The following is a 19758-nucleotide window of genomic DNA, read 5'->3' as shown; positions in this document are numbered from 1 at the left end:
CTAAAATACATCCCCTCCTGCACATACACATACCCATAGGATGATATTTTAATAAAACGAATAAAAAGAAAAAAGAAAATCCACTCCAATGACACACACACACAGATACAATTGATATACTGCAGCGGATTTAAACGCTTATATTATGATAGGCTACGTAGAGATAAAAACTAATAAATTATAAGTGGGCTAGTGAAAATATTTGTAGAAAAAATTGAAAATCTTTTGTTTTTCTATTACTTCCATTTGAAATTGTGTAATATCACTATCATATATAATAAAGTTGAATTATAAAGCCAATCAGAATCATTATTTTATTATTATTATTATTTTAATATTGCAGTATAAAGATTCAATTTTAAAATAATTATTCAAGTTGATGCACATGTATGATACCCACACTTGCACTTTCAGTATTTATTTTTTAATTTTATTTTATTTTCTACAAAAGTAACTAACTATGACTGATGATCTAAACCCTCCCTCAAAAATTCGTCCTTATCCATATCAGGATCCAAATCCCCAATCAAACTCAATATTTGTTTTTTATTTTTTTTTATACAACTTTAAAGACTCTACCACAAGCAAACAAAAGTTAAATGCGAAATTTTTGCTTTTTCATTGTAGTGTTTTCTTTGATTTAATAATTGAGTCAGGTGGGAGACGTTTCAGCTTTTGTTCTCTTCTCTTGCAGTTACACCTCCAAAACTCGCCCATGCGGCCTTTCCTTGTCTCTGATACCAAATGTCCGCGCCCACGGGTTTCACTCCATTCTGCCCTTCCCCAGCAAGAACCAGATTCCTTTTTATTCTTATCCTCACTGTGACGTCGTTTTCAGGTTTTTTTTTTTTTTTTTTTTTTCTAATCTTTACCCATTTTCTTTCCCATTATACCCCTACGCTTGGGCCCCACCCCATCCCTTGAGGCCTATATACCAATTTGTATTTTTCTGTTCCTTAAATTTTGACTCAAAATTCATCCAATCGCCCTTCCATACATTCATTCATTCTTGTCCTCCAAGCCAATCTATAGCCGGCGCCACCGTTGCCTTTTCCACGTGGCACTATATTCCTACTCTGATTGCTGACATCATAACTTTCATTTCCCACGAAACACGTTTATTTCTTCTTTTTTTTATTTATTTATTTATATATTTTTTAATTTCTTCCCGCTCCGCCCCTGTTTTTTTTTTTTTCTCTAACGACGGCTCTCAAAATATTTTCCCTTTTATATACTAATTTTTCTGTGGCTGCGGCTGAGATTTCCTATACCTGAAACTAATAGAGAGCTGCGCTTTTTCGTTTGTTCTTGTTTTTTTTTTTTTTTAAATAGTTTATGCTGCTAATCTAATGAAACACGAACGGCTTATTCTCAACCGCCCGATCTTCCACAACAAAACGACGCCCTATCGAAGTACTTGCCCTCTTCTAATACTTCTCCTTCTTCTCTTCGTTTCGCCCGTGTACGGTCAGATCAATCCTCAGCCGTCTACGGAGCTTCAGCAGAATGACACCTATAATGGTTACCTGGAGAACTTCAACTCCTCAATGGCTCTAGTTATCGTGTTCCTCGTCTGCGCTTTCTTCATGATGGGCTTCTTCTCCATCTACCTCCGCCGATGCGCCGAGACACACGTCGCCTCTGCGCGAGGCCTCGGTTCGGTCACCTTGGGAGCTAATTCCAGAGGACCGGCCGGTCTAGACCGGCTGGTCATCGACAGTTTTCCGATCCTCGTTTACTCCTCCGTGAAAGACCTCAAAATCGGCAAAGGGGCGCTGGAATGCGCGGTTTGCCTCAGCGAGTTCGAGGACTACGACACGTTGCGCTTGTTGCCGAAATGCGATCACGTTTTCCACCCCAATTGTATCGACGCATGGTTGGCTTCCCACACTACGTGTCCCGTTTGCCGAGCCAAGCAAACGCCCGTCGACGCCAGAGCAGAACGAGAACGAGAACCAGAAGTAACCGACACGGCACAGCTTGCTGAGTCGAACACCGAGTCGACTCAGGAAGGTTCAACTTCAACATCCGAACAGACAAATCAACAACAGCAACTAGAACAACGAGAAGTGGTGATCAATGTGGATGAAATTGAGACGGGGAAGCAGAATCGACGGCCGAGATCGGGAGTGATACAGGGGAAATTCCCGAGGTCGCATTCGACGGGACACTCGGTGCTGGTTCAGCCGGGAGAGAATACGGAGAGGTACACGCTGAGATTGCCGGAAGAGGTGAGGAGACAGCTGGAGATGAAAGGGAAGCTGAAACGGTCGAGTAGCTACGATGTGGTGTTTGCCAGAGTAGGAAGCTCGAAGAAAGGGTATAGCAATAATGGGGGAGCAGGAGGAGAAGGGAGTACCAGTAGTAGTAATAGAGGGAAGAGCAATTCGGAGCGGCAAATGGGGCGGTCCGACCCGTGGGTTTTCTCCATGACGCCGCCGTTTTTCTCCAGAGGAAGCTCCGTTAAGTCGTCGTCGAAAGTTGATGGAGATGGAGATGCAATGTATGGGAAAACGTAAAACTTGTGTTAGGACTAATAGAGATGTATTAGTTTTAGAAAAATATCTCAATGAGAACGCCGAGAAGATAGCCGAAGATTCGCCGGTTCATCTTCCGGTTCAATTTTGTCAAAAAATATATATATATATATATATATGTTTCTATAAATGTCCTTTTTCTTTTTCTTTTTTTTGTTAAAAATGGAGATGTGGACCCTATGTTTTGTCTTGCACAATTAATCTGAAATCCTAGTTAACTAATTTCAATTTCGTTCAATTGTTATCTTAATAATAATAAAAAAAGGGTGCATCATTAGCTATGGGAAAAACAAACTGTTCAACTGCTGCCACATAGGAACGTGTAGGCCCTACTTCTTGTTGCCTGATAAGAAATAAACATCTATGTTTGTTCAACTATATAAATTCATCTTAGTATATTATAATTAATGAGTGCCGTATGATTTTTATTGTATTTATAATGTGGGATCAACAGGTAAATAAATTATTCATTCATAGTTAAAAATATTTTTCTTTTTTTCTGATAAAAATTAAAAAAATATAAAAAATATTTTTCTTGTTTGTATATTAAGACAGATGTCGCTATTTTCAAATACCACTTTGTATTCCTTTGAAGTTTCGAAAGCCCCAACCAGCATTCCTAAAAGCTTTTAAATACATGTGTGCAAAGCCCCTAAAATATGTTATTTATATTCCACCAAAAAAAAAAAAAATGTTATTTACAGATCGAGCTGGTTTTGAATGTCCATGGCCATATTTTCCTCTTTTTACAATATATATCCTAATTTTCCTCTTTTCTCTTAATTTTTAATTATATTCTTTAGTTTATACATATATATATATATATTAATTAGTCAAGAGGTTGGAAATTAAATGAACACCAAACTCATGCATAATTTTGAGCATTGATTATGTATGGGTAAAGATAATGACTTCTAGCCCTCCACTGGAAAAATTTATATGAAACGGTGATATAAGGTCCCAGTGATTTAATGACATGGAGAATATATATTATGTACATCATATCATTCAATCGTGTAAGTTAACTAAAATGTGTTCGATAAATATATTGTCATATTCAAGTCAAACTAAACCATGAACATGCATATGCCCAAAAAAAATTTATTAGGTGTGCACTTATGCATGAACAGTTTGTTAGATTATACGCTGCCTATATATAATACTTACATATTAAAGTTTTTCCCTTCTAACACATACTTGACATATAATACAATGGCTGCTGATGCATCCGAATCTATATATATATATATATGTATATGTATATAAATATAATCGTTTATGAATCTTCCAGCCAAAAAAATAGAAAAAGGTTTATGAATCAACCTAGAAAAAGATACATGGCCCCGACATTAATCTAAGGGAGTTGGATCCAGTTGCTTTTAATGAAGGTAGATAATGGGTCATCTTCAACATTTAAGTAGTTGCTTTTGTTAATTGAACTCCTTCTGATATTTCGTAAATATCTCCGATCGAGGCTACAAGGGTGGGCCCGATTAATCAACTTGCTATGGGGTTCGGTGAAAAAAAGATAAATGCATGATGTGAAATTCAAAGACGATGAACAAGAAAAAGATAAACATCATTTATCTAAAAAAAGAAAAAGATAAACATCAAAAAGGTTTAATCTTGTTCTGTTAGTAACAATTACTACAAAATGATTAAAAAATTGACAAGTGCATTAAAGTTATAGAGAATTAAAAGTAGCAAATACAAAAATAATCCACTCACAAGGCATATAAACTATTTTGGTTAGCATCTCTTTGTATAACAGATGAAATGTTCAAAATTAATTTGTTCAAAAGTAATGATTTAGAGAAAGAGAAAGAGGTTTTTTTTTTAATTTATTTTTATTTTGTTTTTGTTTTTGTTTTTTTGCTTTTAGAACAGAGTTTTCAATTGATAACTTGAGATACATATTTCAAGCTGTAAAATGACCATTCATGAAACACGAGTGCGGGGATTTAGCAACCAAAAAAAAAAAAAAAAAAAACATGAGTGCAGAGGTCAGCTAGAGACTTGACAGTTGTTCAATTTCCGGTTAGAAAAATTTGCTTACAACCGTTTTGCTAGTACCATTTCCATTTACTGCATACAATGTAATCTTAACATTTTATAGTTAAAATAAAGCTGGTGAATTCTATAAAATATATCACCCCAACAATGATCCTATATAAGATTTTTTCCAGTTCTGGAGGGATTTCTTTCCCAATAATTGTTTTCTTGTAAAGCCCAAATTTTACCCAAAAAAACAAAACAAAAAGGTGAAAGAAATAAAATGACAGCTATGCCCATGAATTAAATCTCATGGACATGAAAAGAATTCCATGTACACAGATATAAATTTCACTTGCATCCAATCCGTAGTTTATGCGCTTTTGTGTGTGTGTGTGTGTGTATTAATTACCATCCAATTATTTCATTAAAGACGAATCTTGTGTGTGAAATGTTGAAAAGTCAAAGTCATACACGTAGTAAGTGATGTCACATATACAAGAGGGGATAGCTCATATATGAAACTTTTGGACCATTAAGCTAGAGAAAACAATATCATATTGTAAAATATCAGCAAATTAAACCCATTAATGTGTAGACTCGAATTTTTTGACCAAACTCTTTTTCCTTCTTCTTCTAAGATTCAAGAGCAAAAGAAACCACAAGGAATACCAATCCATGTGTAAACTTTTTGACTTTTTCCCTGCACATGAAATAGAATACTTCAAAAAATTGCATAGAAATTTAGGATAAAGCAATTTTTTATAGGTCTTAACCTGTACCTGTAGGAGGGTCAAGGGGACAACTTTATCGAAGAGTAATATTATATGATTTTCCTCTCCAAGAAAATATAACAAACAAGCGACTAGCCAGCAACTCACCACCTCTTTCCATTTTCTTCTTCCTCAAAAGCTCTGGTTAATTTTCTTTGGTTGTTTGCCTCCATGGGACGCAAAACAAAGCTCAAAGACCTAGTAGGGGTAATCAAAGACAAAGCCTCACAAAGCAAAGCTGTAATTCTATCAAAACCAAGCACTCATTCTCTCCACCTTGCACTCCTCCGAGCAACCACTCACGACCCTTTCACACTGCCAAATCCCAAACACGTCCACACCTTTCTCTCCTTCGGCCACAGCTCACGCGCCACCGCCTCCACCGCCATCGAAGCCCTCATGGACCGCCTTCAGAGCACCCACGACTCCTCCGTCGCTCTCAAATGCCTCATCCTCGTCCACTGCATAGTCAAACACGGAAGCTTCATTCTCCGAGACCAGCTCTCTGTCTTTCCCTCCAATGGCGGCCGAAACTACCTTAAACTCTCCGACTTCCGAGACACTTCGAGTCCCATAACTTGGGAGCTTTCCACATGGATCCGATGGTACGCTGAATACATCGAGTCTCTTCTATGCACGTCTAGAGTTCTCGGCTTCTTTCTTGGCTCATTTTCTGATAAGGATCGAAATGAAGAGCGAGTTTCGGCCCTTTTGAACTACGATTTGATTAGGGAGACCGAGTCGCTGGTGAGTCAGCTCGAGGTGATTTGTCGACAGCCCGAGTCGTTGCATTTGAATGATAATTTGTTGGTGGGTGAGATTAGGAGATTGGTGGGTAAGGATAGCTTATCGGCCATGAATGAAATTTCTGTCAGAGTCCATGAGTTTGGTGAGCGGCTGAGTTATCTGAGCTTTGGTGACTCGGTTGAGTTGGTTTGCGAGTTGAAAAGGTTAGAAGATTGCAAAGAGAAGCTGATGTCTTCGTCCACCGTGAAGAAGGAAATGACAGAAAGGTTGTGGATTGAGATAGGAGAGATTAGAGGGAGGATTGATGGGAAGGCGAAAGAGAATGATGATAGGTTGGTGAAGAAAGTGAAGGGAGAGAGATTAAGCGATTCGGCTCGGTTTGGGGAACGAGTCATGAGGTCCGGTGACTCAGTCCGCTTTTCATCTGCAAGGTTTGCCGTCAATTACAGGTTTTCTTTGCCGATAATAGACTCAATGGAATAGCGTGTGATTGGTGATTAATTAAGAATTTTCAATATGTAAAAAATTAATTTGTAATTTAATTGTTTACGATATTAAATTTTGAAACTTCCTTTTTCTTGTTTCAGACAATATGTGTTGGATGGCTACATAAATACCTACAAACGGTAAAGGTTAATTAAAACTATCTTTTTATCTTACCATATAATGTACATATATAAATAGGTTCAGATTGAATATTTATTATCAGTAATGATGTTAGGGTTTTCTTTTTTAGTTTTAAAATAATATTAAAATTTAAAATTTAAAATTATATTTATTAATCATATTTTGATAAATTTATTTTTTAAATAAATTTTTAGTATTATATTAAATGTATATTTTATCAATTTTAAATTTTAAATTTTAAGACTAATAAAAAAAACTTTATATTAAAAATGTTAGATCATGCTTATTATATGTGAACTTTACTGAATATATATATATATATATATATTATTTGTTAATGATTTTATGATTTTTGGTGACAAATTTAATAAATATACCATTATAATATTTCATTTATTATTATCTTTTTGTTTACGATGCATAACTCTTATCAGACATTTATGTGACAATAATATATATATATATATATATATGTATTGGATTCTGTTCCCCTCCCTCCTTACAGTTTCGAAAATATCATAATTTCTGATTAAAAAAATAATGTTAAGGAAAATATTTCAGTCTTTCAAATTTTATGACACATGATGGATGTGTGTGTGTGTGTGTGCGTGTGTGTGTGTATATAAAGAAATAAAAAGGTCCCACCGAGATTTGAACTCGGGTTACTGGATTCAGAGTCCAATGTCCTGACCACTAGACCATGGGACCTTGGCTGTAGTAGCTAAAACTTAAATCAAATTACATATTAAGAGTAAGATTTCTGAAAAACCAAACCTTTCTGGAGTCTTTTGACTTCTCGGGTTGGTTTATCCATGCTAGGCTACTCGTTTGTTTTCGGTTGAGATATGTGACAAATTGTCAAAGCCCAAAAATTATTGTATGGCATTCTTGTGCTAAGTCTTTAACTTATTTTTCTAGTGCCTGATCTCATGATTAATTACGATATGTGGCCAATCAGCATTAGTTCTGCCATGTATAATGACAGCACTAACTCGCACTGAAATCGACGACGACTAGTCCAATTAGCATATTTCTTCCCATATAACACCAAACTTAATTATTTACCCCAAAGAAAAGAGAAAAAAATAAAAAATAAAAAAGACCAAACTTAATTGGTCCCAAAAATGTTTTTTTTTTTTTAATCAAATCTCCTGTTTCGTATTTTTGCGTCCTGCTTTCTGGTTTGCTGTAGTTGATTAATTTTTGGTGTTTCTGGGTTTTGAAGTTTACTTGTTGCTTCTATCTTCAGAAATTTTATAGGTGTATTTTCTGGTAGTGATTTCGTTGTGTTTTATTTGTTTTGGGTTGGAGTAAAAAATTTTGTATTATCATCACAAAAAGCTTATGTTTACAGAAACAGAAGTGAACCATATGTTTTATCTTAGCATTATGGATAGACAATGAATAGCACAAATTTAAATTAATAATTAAGTGCCAAAAGTGGCAACAAAGTGGATTTCGTAATGTCTTTTTGAGCATTTGGCGTTGAAGTAGGACCAAACTCATCTCTATATATAATTTTCTGACTCTTTAAGGCATAAATTGTGGTGGTGGACCTTATGACTAAACTTTTTGAGTCGAGAAAATTCGTTTGCATAAACATAGCTGATCAACCAATTAGTTTCATTTTTTTTTTTTTTTTTTGGTTGAATGATCAACAATAGTTTGAAAATCAGAAATGATGAAACAATTAGTACATCTTCTGTTACTAGTATTTCAATATTAAAATATAAAATAAAAATAAATATTATAACTTAATATTATCATCTATAATTTATTAATTCCATTTTTATATAGTTAATTATAAAATGAACTAAATATTCCATTATATATAAAAGTGTATATATATATATATTTTTTTTTTTGGGGACCATTTTCAAAAGTCCAAGTAAGCAAGATAAGAACCTCTACTCCACGAGCTTTGACATTGAAGACCATTTTAATTACTTTTCACAAAGCATTTTAAGATTCTTTTTGGCTGTCAACCCACCATACCCAGCTGTCAACCTACCATACCAATATATATATATATATATATATAAACTTATCCTTGCCGTATGTCCGGGCATTAATTTGATTTCACACCCGTATATTAATTTAATTTATTATTTAATTAGTTGATGATCTTATTCCTTTTTCGTTAATTAAGTTTCAAAACGGAACCAATTTCCTCTATTATTCAAGTTTATGATCAATTTATGCAACTAGCTCGAGTTGGAAAAGTGGAATTTCTCAAACCAAGGAAAGAGTACACGTAGTTTACACTTCGATTAAGTCACATGCTATAATAATTAATCCTCACGGTCCATAAAATGCTTTAATTATTGGATCTACCACTAATTCGTTGCCAAATAAGCATTTTTTTTCCTTTAAAAAAAGTATTTTTTTTCTTAAGTATAATATTTTGATTATACCATTTTTTTTCTTTTTTTTTTCTTTTTTTCTTTTTTTTTTGGGAATGGTAGTAGAAAGCTAAGTAGGGGCCTTTTTTCCATCCAAGTTCCCAAATCATCCACAAACAAAGCATATCGAGCAAGCTCATGTGCAACCCCATTTGTTTGTCTTTGACTAAAACTACAAGAAAAATCACTACAATCTAACAACCGCTGTACTTCTTCAACTGAAAAAAGCATTACAACCCAAATTCAAAGACCTGTCCAACAACAAACCTACAGCCACTTGAGCATCACTCTCCAACTCTCCCCGTAGAAAACCAGCTTGTACAGTAATTAAATAGTAATCCTTTCTTAATGGTCAATAATTTTGATGTTAAAGGAAAGTATAAACATTTTGGAGACTTTAACTCCAGATGCGACCTCGTTATATTTTGACTTTCAACTGCGTTTTGTAGATATATATGTACCGTTTGTCATATTGGGCCAAGTAAATATCCTCGAATTTATTTAACAATTCGCCCCTCCATAACACCCTTTTTTATTTTTATTTTTGTTATGAGAAGGATTCATGTAGAGCCGGGACTGCCTGATTTCTTTTTTCACATTCATGTGTTAGAATGTAATATTATTTATGTCCAATATAGAGTAAAAAGAAAAAGATGTAATATTATATATATATATATATATATATATTTTTTTTTTGTATGATACTTGGGGTTATGACTATTTGAAACCATGATTTGAAAACAATAGCTTTGATATTAGTATTTATAGATTTGACCTTAATGATAAAATCATTGCAAAATTTATATCATTGATCAAATCCTCACCTACCTGAAATTTTCTTTTTTATTGGTTGAACCACAAAATCCATTGAGGTCTCTCTTGTCTTTTGCTTCAATTGTAATAGGATTGAATTGAAATATTCCTGTTCAAGAAAAAAAAAAAAAACACTTTATATTTGGAATGGAGAAACATAATTTAATTATTGCAAGGAATAAGAACTTTACCTTCTTTTTTTTTTTTTAACTGAGAAATTCCCATTCATTTGACTTTATTGTATTGTTCTTCTCTCAGCATGAATAGTTTTATCGCTTTCTCTCAAAGCCATATAAAAGGTGATTGAATTTAAATCATACACTCGTGGCCAAAAAGATTATCGTCTAATGTTTTCATATTCGACCGCTTCACATTTTCTTGCACGTATTTCTACTTTTCTCCACCTTCAATATTTTTACGCATAAATGCTGTTGGGATAAATATGCAAACAAAACACACAATCGCCACCTGTCCATTCTAGGTTTCGAAAAATCACAAACACCCGGATGACGTGTTCCCTATTCACACAAAAATGAATGGGACCCACAGATCACCGCATTTTTATTTTTCTGATCTTATTTTTCTGAGTAAAATCCATGTGATTTCGAATTGACAGTATTTTTGTTTTTTTCATGAGGAGAACGTAGCAGATGGTTGATTCAAGAAAAGAAGTGACTCTCCACGTAACAACCAATCTGTGACATGGAAAGAAGGTAAGGTTCCAGAACCCTGAAACACAAAGAAGGGAGTAGTTAAGCCAAATGAGAGGATATGAGTCAAAAACAATAAGACTAAGATTGGAAGGTACAGATGAAACAGGCCGAGGAAAATGAAAAATATAGAAGGAAAAAACGAGTTATTTGGAGGTCAATTTTTGAGTGTCAACAAATGCCATACATAGAAAATAGATTGGAGAGAGTCGGTTTAAATGCTTAGTGAAAAAAAAAGAAAAAATTTATATATATATATATATATATAATTAAAATAAAAGGTCCTTAATCCCATATCACACATCCAATGGCCAATGGGTACTCCGATTAAGTAATAGCATCCTAGACTTATTACAAATGCCACAGATGATTGCCATCTCCATCTCCTAATCACACCTAGCTAAAAAATATGAAAAGGCTCATTTTATTATTTTTATTATTATTATTATAATTTTAAAAGCCTCGTTTTAATTTAGTTATATATATATATATATATAATTTTCAGTTAAAAAATTGCTGATTTTATTAAATTAGAAATTTTTATGTGATAATTGCTTAATATTGTTATATCCCAACCACAATTTTAACTTTGAATTTAAATATTATTTATCATTTTATTTAATGATTTAATAAAATTATGAATTTTCTAATAAAAAACTTACTTTATATATATATATATATATATATATATATACGCAATTTGAATATGATAATTACTTTATGAGCAACTTATGAAAATTATATATATATATATACTTAAATTTTATTTTATTTTATTTGAAAATATTATTTATCATTATTGGTATTGCAAACTAACATGACAATTAAAAGTTATTCATTTATTTTTTCTATATAGATTTGTATTTCTATAAAGCCAAAAAGAAAAGAAATAAAACCAATTAATAACTATAGATGTTATATAGATGTTAGTCTTATTGTTCTTTCAAGAACAACCCAGTTATCAAGCCCATTTGTCTCCTCGACAAAGAATACGAGTTCAAATGAAAATTCTCATATCTAGGATTCAAATGCATGAACTAATTTTTTTAGTATTTTTATTAGTTTTTTTAAAAAGTAGTCCTTGACTGTAAAATTGACGGTTTAATTTGTAAAGATTTAAACTAGAAAGCCTATTTTTGGAAAGATATATGATTGGTTGCAGAATGGTCCGCTATTCGGAAAGTATTTGCAATAAAATATATCCGTTGTGTGTTGAACGAATAAGAGATAACAACCACTAATGCTTCATTTACTATATAATAAATCTGCTTATATTATGAGTTTAAACTATAAGTGGAGGACATAAGTTCACATTTTTTTTAAAATAAGGAAGTTATTTTGCTACCCAACGGCACATCTGCTGTTTCCGTATAAAGAAAATTCCCCATCTTTAGGGAAAGGAAAAAAAAGAAAAAAAGAAAAAAAGAAAAGTCACTTTGCAATATTGTGCTGAAATGGAGGTAAGAAGTTCATTGCAAATATACATATCTTTTGAAACCATTATCAAAATGTTTACCAATTTTATAAATGATGCAATATTAGTTTTTTTGATTTGTTTATATTAAAATTCAATCGTATGTGTAAAAGTTTATCTGTATTTAATGTTATTTTTCAACTAACAAAACAATGAAATATGCATCATTAATTTGTTATATTATTCGATAAACAAAATTAGTAAATAGAGTTCGTAACTATAGCTTTAATCTTTTGCCATACAAATCAAATTGTAAAAGTCTCAGGGAGTAAGACAAAGAATTTTTGTTTTCTTTTTTAATTTCATTTTATCCGTATAGATAGCTACATAGTCATGAATTAATAATATATGTCTTCCCACTGTAATACATGCATACATGCTTTGTCAGCCTGCAAAGAAATAATACAATTGTCTCAAGAAATTAACATTTATAAAACAAAAGAAGTATAAAAAAATAAAAAATAAAAACTAAAAACATGTATATATGAATTTAATAAGTATCAAAGTTTAATCTCTATCTCTTTTTTCCAATCGCATCGAATGCTAATGACTACCAAAAATCAAGGTCTGAATTGCTTTTCCACCAATCACGCCACCCCAAGTGCCCTGATAATTGCATGCCCAAAGAAATTATGTATTCTAGTGGTAAAAGTAGTATCATATGTAATAGGTAAATTGCTACTTGCCAATTATTGTCATATTCTATTTATTGTTTGACATGTGGTTTTGTTAATCCTAAAATTCTAAATAATGGAAAGGTGAACTAGTATCAATGTTAGTAACTATATGGACCAAAAAAAAAAAAAAAAAAATATCACCTGATCATGTCAATAATTTACACATAATCATCCATGTGGTGAAGTCATTTTTTTTTTATTTTTTATTTTTAATTTAAGTTATTTGAACTCGAAACCTTATATATAAAGTAGTGTGAACATTATTGCCAGACTGTTTCTACATCAATGAAGTCACTATTTCCTTAACAATGAAGTCAGTATAAACTTACACATGATTCGTTGCTCTCTTAATTCTTAATAAGTGTACAAAAGGATAATACATATCATAACTTCTTTGTGGAAGTCCCACCCCATTAAATATCCAAAAGGTACTTCGATCAGATAATAACAATCCAAATTTATGTATGCAATATAGAATTGCCATTCACATTCCACTGCTACTGCTGTTTAGAATTCAATAGATATTAAACTAATTAGTATTAAACAGTGGAAATTAAATTAATTTGTAAAATTAAAACTTATTTATAAGAGTAAGGGTAAGTTTACCAAAGTGAATACGTTGAACACTGTTTAGCAGAATAGACTGAGTTTATTAACTTGTCGAAGAACAGCTTTACTTGAAGTAAATAGCAAACCGATTTCATTGTTGAATATCATAATCAATACCCCGCAAAGGAGGCCGATTATAATCGATGATATTACCGATACAGTTGAAGCAAATTTTGCTTCTCTTCCATTTCTTGCTGCAAGCTCATTTGCCACCCGCACTTTATTAATTTTCATATTCAAAACCATTAACAACACTTTTCTTTTTTTTTTAATCTTTTGATTTGGACGGGGCAAACGCCCAGAACGAACTTCAAGGACAAGAAAATTTTCACGTTCACATGAATACTTCTCCTAATTTGCAATGTTCTGAAAAACTGCGTTTATTAATTAATATTATATATATATATATATATATTTGAAAATATTACAAAAACATTCTCTTCATTTTTGTTGCAATGTCATTCTTCAGGTAAACTATATATATATATATATATATATTAATTATGCATATAAATTGTTGCATTTTCATATGTATACATTCAATTCAAACATGAAAATTTCAAAAAATTAAATTTTCAAAAAGAGGTAACAATGCAACAAAATGAAAGGTATATATAATGAGTGTTTCTTCAAGTTATGAAATACATATGATCAAAAAAGAAAAATTTATGAAAATAAAAATTAAAGGCATCAGTTATGCACAGATGAGGAAGAGATGTTTTTAATTCGTTTGTTTTATGGCGGAAATATAGAAGCAAATAGGCAGAACAAAAACAGTGCGCAAAAACAAGCGACGCACCATCTAGAAATTAACACTTGTTTTCTGAAGCTCTTTGGATTCTTTTATAACAAAAAATTTGTATTTTTAAATTATTTTTTTCTTTTTTGTTTTCATTTTTATTAGTTTTTTTTGTATAAAAGTTATTAATATCTTTAACTTAAAGTCAAAAAAGTAGGATTAAATTATTGATAATATTTAAAAAAATTTTAATAGTTTCTTTTGTATCAAAGTTATTAATATCTTTAAGTTAAAGTCAAAAAAGTAGGATTAAATTATTGATAATATTTAAAAAAGAAAAAAAAAAGAAAAGAAAAGAAAAGAAAAAGATGGTCATCGAAAACAAAAAATAATTACCCAGTTGGAGCCAAAAAAGATAGAACAATCATCATCAACAACCCATCTATGTTGATGCCGCCAAAGAGGCAATTTCCATTAGAAATCATACAATAACAAAAAGCGTTTGTGTATGTATAATTCTAACTACAAAATAAGATTATATCGGCTTATCTTGAAACTGAAAAGCTACTATGACTTTTAAAATAATAAACTTTGTTCACCATATAAAAATTATTTAACTAAAATGAACAAAAGAGAAAAGAGAGCTCATAGACCAGAAAAATGTACATTTGGTTCATACCATATGGACAAAGCATCCAACTCGATCTCTGCAATATTTAGATTTCCAGTCACCAACAAAACTATTGTATAGCACCGGCTGTCCAAGCTGTAGATTTAAAACGGGAAAAAAGACAATTTAGTTAGGAGATTGTCATATGAGATAATATCATGTATAGCTTAAAAAAAGAAAAAAAAAAAAAAAAGGGCAAGTCAACACCATTAGACTTAAAAGTCGGATAAAGATTTTCCCTTCCATTTATTTTCAATGATAAAATCTCATATTATTTTAAAAATTAGTTACTTCTTTTAACTTAATTTATTTTAATTATTAGTTAATATTTTTAATAAAATAACAACATATCAGAATTGTACAATAATCAATCTTAAATAAAAAAAAGAAAAAGAAACTATTGATTGGTTTTAGTTTATTATTATCTGTTCTACTGCCAAGCCCTCCATCTTCGCCATAGTTCAAAAAAAGCTTTCTTTGGCAAATAGAAGAAGTCCATTTAGCTAGAGCTAAACAGCAAAACAAAAAATAGGGAAAACAGAGATATTGGGCTTGTGTACCAGAGCATGACCCCAGAAAGCAGCTGAATTTGATAAAGTCCTGAAAATGCTTCAATGGTGTAACCAGTCCAAGTCAAAAGAAAGGAGGAAAAAAGTTGAACTCCCATAGTCCTGGATTTCAAGTGTTAGATGTATGGAAAAAAGTTAAAAGAAAGGAGGCAGCTACCCTATACGCAGAGCATATTTGAGTAAGAATGGTACTTTGGTTTCTTAGCACTACTCTATATCTATATATATATATATATATATATGCTTTTCCAAAACATACCAAAACTAAATTAGTTTAATATTTATTTTTAAATTATTTTAATTCTATGTGCTTGGTTGGTCATGTAATTTTCTCTGAAATGCCTTGGTCCAAATCTTTTGGAGTTTGAAAGATTACTTAATTTTCGTGTAAGTTTAAATGGATTCAGAATAGGGTTGGTCCTGTAAAATCAATGATCAATCTGGTTGTTCGTCCAAGATGGGCCTTTTGTTTGAGTCTGTTTGCACTTTTTCTTTTGGGATTTGATGGGTTCGGTCCAACTAAAATCTAATCGCTCGTACAGGAAAGTTTAAGCTAAATTAGGATCGACAGCCACAAACAATGTTTCGTATTTATTGGTTCTAAATCATACCATAAACTTTTCCTACCAAACATGTAAATATTTATTCACTGTTATTTTTTCTTCATCTGGTTTAAACATAGAGTTATATCTTAAGCATGTTCCTACATGCTCCAATCACTATTGAGAAACATATGTTAAATATAATTCTATTTTGCAATGTACCTCTGGCATCCCTTGAATATCATTACAAATATGCATAGCTTTTTGCAATACGAATGAAATTATAAATAAATAAATATTTCAGCTTATTTAACTTGTGTCTGCCCACTTCATTACATGCATACATGCTTTGTCGGCCTGCAAAGAAATATAATTGTCAGTGTATTAAAAATAATAATAATAATAATAATAATGAAGTCCAAAACTAAAAACATGCACACATATAATAAATATGAATTTAATTAGTAACAAAAGTTAATAGCTACCTCTTTTTTCCAATCGCATCGAATGGTAATGACGACCAATATCAAGGTCTGAATTGCTGTTCCACCAATCATTCCACCCCAAACTCCCTGATAATTGCATGCCGAAATAAATACGAATAAATAAATACACACAAGAAACTTATGCATCATGACCACCTAAGCCCTTCTCAGCCCAAAAACAAAAAAATAATAAAATAAAAAGAATAAGATGACCACCTAACCCCAATAATCTCATGCTTTTTTCCTTTTCCTACTTTTTTAATATATATATATATATATATTGTTTTTTGGGTCTTTATGGAGCAATATCATCCATGTGATTTCAGCCAATTTTGAATAATAATAATAAAAATACATACCATGACTCCTTTGTGGAACTCCCAACCCATGACATAGCCCAGTGGCAAACCTATTAGATAGTAGCAACCCAAATTTATGTATGCAACATAGGATTGCCATCCAGATCCCACAGCCACTCCTATTTATTAAAACATTTATATTGCATCAAAAAAGGTGCATTTGAATTCATTCACATGACGAAAAAAATGGTAAATTTGATAAAAATTAAATATTACCGGAGAGAACAGGTTGAACACTATTAAGTAGGATTGCGATTGCCAAGAGAACAGAGAGCTTGTTTACTTCTTGGAGGATTAATTTACTTGAAGAAAATATCAAAGCAATATCATTGTGGAGTATTACAATCAATAGTGCCAAGGTAAACCCAATTGTTGCAGATGTCACCACCGACACTTTTGTGGCAAATTTGGCTGCTCTTCCATTCCCTGCTCCTAGCTCATTTGCCACTCTCACTCTGTTTTTTGAACTTCAAAACTATTATCAGACCTTTTTTTTTTTTTTTTAATAATTTTTTTTAATCATGGCAGAGAAATATATACAATTATTTCTAGATGTGTAATGCAAACATTCAAAAAGATCAATAAGAATAAATAGATGAAGAAACAATACAGTGCGTGAAAACAAGCCATGAAGAACACACGTTCTTTGAAGCGGCTTTTTGGGAATTTAAATTAAAAAAGAAGAAGTTATTATCTCAAAAATTACCCGGTTGCGCCAAAAAATCCAAAAGAAATCATCATCTCCCATCCATTTATGCTCATGCTATAGAACAAAAATCATAGCCCGTTAGAATGGCATTTAATAACACAGCTTTTGTGCATGGCTTATCTAGAAATCTTAACAACAAAAATGTTATCACATCCTATCTTTAAAGTAAAAGCTAGTATAAATTTTGATTAAAACAAAAAAAAAAAAAAAAAAAAAAAAAAAAAAAAACTAACCAAAAAGAAAGTCTTTTTTTTTTTTTTTTTGGTGGTGGGTTCGTGGGGGGTTGTAAAGATAGTTTATATACCATATAGACAAAGCATCCACGGCAGTCTCAGCATTTTTAAGACTTCCAGTCACCAATAAAACTAGTGTAGAGTACCAGCTTTCTAAGCTGCAATCAAATTTTCAAATGGAAAACACACAAAAATGTTAGTGATTATAAATCTACATATTTTCTTATTATTAGATGCTGTAAAAATCAGGACTTGTGCTGCAAAAACAAAAAAAAAAAATTATGTATCATCCCAAAAAAAAAAAAAAAAAAAAGAAAGAAAAAAAAAAAGGGAAGGAACCCATCCAATTTTCCACCAGAATTAAAAAAAATACATATTTCTAATATTGGATGTTATCTAACTTATTAACAAACTGATGCCATCTAATACGACGTTTGTTTTTTTTTTTTTTTTTTTTTTTTTTTAATCTATATATATATATATATATATGTGTGTGTGTGTGTGTGTGTGTGTGTGTGTGTGTGTGTGTATAATGATTCAAAAGCATAATTAAACTGGGTAGAATTAAATGAATGGTAACTAAGATGGTGGGTGTACCAAAGCATGACACCGGAAGCGACAGAGAGTTTGATAAACTCCCAAAGGCCTGAAAAAGCTTGGACTGAAAAACCAGACCAAGTCAAAGGACACCCACCACAAAATGTGTAACCCGAAAGTCCAATCACCATCACCCACATAGCGAAATTCAAACTAATGGCTGTACCAACCAGTCCAAGCTCAAGCCTATACACAAACAACCAACTCACTGTCACATGCACAATTAGTGCTGCTAGTGATACCCAAGCAATCACACCAGTCTTAAGCTGGCTCTGCAGGAATCTCTGCAATGGGAATTGAATCGCAAAGCTAATGTGAAATGGTATCAAACACATTGACGCTACCCCCGCTGCCTCTGCGAGATCTGAATGCTGTCCCAAAAGCTTTAGAATCGGAGTCGCGAAGAAATAGATTGGCAAAAGCAGAATGCTGCAAGTAAACAGAACAATCCATGAACGCTGCAGGTATACACCCATCATGTCATACTTCTTGGCACCGAAAGCTTGGCCACATAGCGTTTCCAAAGCGCTTGCCATCCCCAGCTGGTGAAAAGTAAGATAGCAATATTGACGTAGTTTGATATATCATAGCTTTTTGACAATAATGCTAATTAAACTAGATTCAAATCATAAAAATTGACTATTAAAAATAATTAACACTTATAAAGACCCAAATTGCAAGATAAAAAATAAAAGTCTAGTAGTTGAAAGCAAAGTACATAATGTCAAGGCTGTGTAAGTACCAGGAGACCAAAATTGAAGTTAACGATGACGTAGAAAGCCAAGGATATTGCAGCGAGGTCAAGACTACCCAGGTGACCAGCAAAGGCTTGGGTGATGACAAGGGTACAGTAGCTGGCTAGGAGGCCAAAGATTGTAGGACCTGCTATGTGCCAGAGTTTCTTTGATTCTTTCCAAACCCTCCATGAAAGAAGTTGGTCTTCCTCATTGTCTTCATCTCCATCTTCTACTGATACTGGGATTGTTGAAGCTATGTCTCCTTCCAACAGTGGAACATTTGCTTGCTCTCCTATACCTGGCATTGCTTTGCTCTATAATTTTTCTTTTTTTTTTTTTTTTTGGCCTCTGAGTTTCTATTGTTAGATAGACAAGAAGTTAAAAGAGGGAGGTAGCCTACATTCTTAGATAGCAGAATTGAGTAAGAATGGTAGATTGGTTTCTTGATTATAATACTTTATTTTTCCCAAGTCGTACAATGTAATAAAAGACAGCAATAAAATATTTAGCAGGCAAGCCCCTTTGGGATGTGAGGACACCATTCCACTATGGACTGGACTTGAGTAAGTTTCTTAGTCTAATCGTATATTTATTACAAAGTAAAAAAATATTTTTTTCCTATTGGACTAGACGATGAATCTCCCAGTCCATATCGTATTCGTTTAGCCAATTTGAAGTAGTTTACCCTATTGGAAAGCACTGAGTTTAGATGCGACTATTTATTCAATGTTGATCGGCATTCACTTATGTTGATCGA

At 32.3% G+C, this 19758-nt stretch overlaps 4 protein-coding genes and 1 non-coding gene across 7 annotated transcripts; 2 read left to right on the top strand and 3 right to left on the bottom strand.

Moving 5' to 3' along the window:
* The first annotated feature begins 490 nt into the window (after positions 1-490).
* LOC107425216 (E3 ubiquitin-protein ligase ATL31) lies at positions 491-2656 on the top strand. Its single transcript, XM_016035169.4, has one exon. The coding sequence runs from the start codon at positions 1350-1352 to the stop codon at positions 2517-2519; it is 1170 nt and encodes a 389-aa protein (XP_015890655.3). The 5' UTR covers positions 491-1349; the 3' UTR covers positions 2520-2656.
* A 2339-nt stretch (positions 2657-4995) lies between these two features.
* On the top strand, positions 4996-6625 carry LOC107425218 (putative clathrin assembly protein At4g40080). Its single transcript, XM_016035171.4, has one exon. It carries the CDS (start codon positions 5474-5476, stop codon positions 6530-6532), a length of 1059 nt encoding a protein of 352 aa, XP_015890657.3. The 5' UTR covers positions 4996-5473; the 3' UTR covers positions 6533-6625.
* Positions 6626-7312: 687 nt separating this feature from the next.
* Positions 7313-7384, bottom strand: TRNAQ-CUG (transfer RNA glutamine (anticodon CUG)). Its single transcript has one exon. It is a non-coding gene; the product is annotated as a tRNA-Gln (tRNA).
* Positions 7385-12255: 4871 nt separating this feature from the next.
* On the bottom strand, positions 12256-15520 carry LOC112492510 (protein DETOXIFICATION 26-like). 3 transcript variants are annotated; one of them, XM_048479704.2, is made up of 3 exons: positions 15331-15520; positions 14780-14866; positions 12256-12464 (listed from the first exon to the last, which is right to left on the bottom strand). In XM_048479704.2, exons 1-3 carry the CDS (start codon positions 15435-15437, stop codon positions 12407-12409), a joined length of 252 nt encoding a protein of 83 aa, XP_048335661.2. In that variant the 5' UTR covers positions 15438-15520; the 3' UTR covers positions 12256-12406. The 3 variants fall into 3 exon arrangements, 1 of the variants encoding a protein (XP_048335661.2); XR_007242649.2 differs by lacking the exon at positions 12256-12464 and adding an exon at positions 12472-13255 and having other exon boundaries at positions 13359-14866; XR_007242650.2 differs by lacking the exon at positions 12256-12464 and adding an exon at positions 12472-13252 and having other exon boundaries at positions 13359-14866.
* Positions 15521-15957: 437 nt separating this feature from the next.
* LOC107425208 (protein DETOXIFICATION 27) lies at positions 15958-19436 on the bottom strand. The gene is made up of 8 exons (XM_048479426.2): positions 19007-19436; positions 18265-18806; positions 17739-17825; positions 17432-17488; positions 16942-17180; positions 16726-16844; positions 16367-16453; positions 15958-16238 (listed from the first exon to the last, which is right to left on the bottom strand). Exons 1-8 carry the CDS (start codon positions 19304-19306, stop codon positions 16191-16193), a joined length of 1479 nt encoding a protein of 492 aa, XP_048335383.1. The 5' UTR covers positions 19307-19436; the 3' UTR covers positions 15958-16190.
* Between the last annotated feature and the right edge of the window lie 322 nt (positions 19437-19758).

This window comes from Ziziphus jujuba, chromosome 7 (genome assembly GCF_031755915.1).
Source record: "Ziziphus jujuba cultivar Dongzao chromosome 7, ASM3175591v1".
Lineage (NCBI taxonomy): Eukaryota > Viridiplantae > Streptophyta > Magnoliopsida > Rosales > Rhamnaceae > Ziziphus > Ziziphus jujuba.
Note: the sequence above shows the minus strand (reverse complement) of the source record. Positions and strands in the feature narration are given on the sequence as shown.

What these genes read in the sequence shown, in the direction of transcription:
- LOC107425218 (XM_016035171.4), top strand. Translation starts at nt 5,474, where the DNA reads ATGGGACGCAAAACAAAGCTCAAAGACCTAGTAGGGGTAATCAAAGAC.
- LOC112492510 (XM_048479704.2), bottom strand. Translation starts at nt 15,437, where the DNA reads ATGGGAGTTCAACTTTTTTCCTCCTTTCTTTTGACTTGGACTGGTTAC. An exon ending in CTTTCTGGGGTCATGCTCTG is followed by an intron (nt 14,867 to 15,330) that starts GTACACAAGCCC and finishes TTAAATCTACAG; the next exon opens with CTTGGACAGCCGGTGCTATA. An exon ending in TTGGATGCTTTGTCCATATG is followed by an intron (nt 12,465 to 14,779) that starts GTATGAACCAAA and finishes ATTTCTTTGCAG; the next exon opens with GCTGACAAAGCATGTATGCA.
- LOC107425216 (XM_016035169.4), top strand. Translation starts at nt 1,350, where the DNA reads ATGAAACACGAACGGCTTATTCTCAACCGCCCGATCTTCCACAACAAA.
- LOC107425208 (XM_048479426.2), bottom strand. Translation starts at nt 19,306, where the DNA reads ATGCCAGGTATAGGAGAGCAAGCAAATGTTCCACTGTTGGAAGGAGAC. An exon ending in TGTTCAACCTGTTCTCTCCG is followed by an intron (nt 16,845 to 16,941) that starts GTAATATTTAAT and finishes TTTAATAAATAG; the next exon opens with GAGTGGCTGTGGGATCTGGA. An exon ending in GATGCGATTGGAAAAAAGAG is followed by an intron (nt 16,239 to 16,366) that starts GTAGCTATTAAC and finishes ATTTCTTTGCAG; the next exon opens with GCCGACAAAGCATGTATGCA.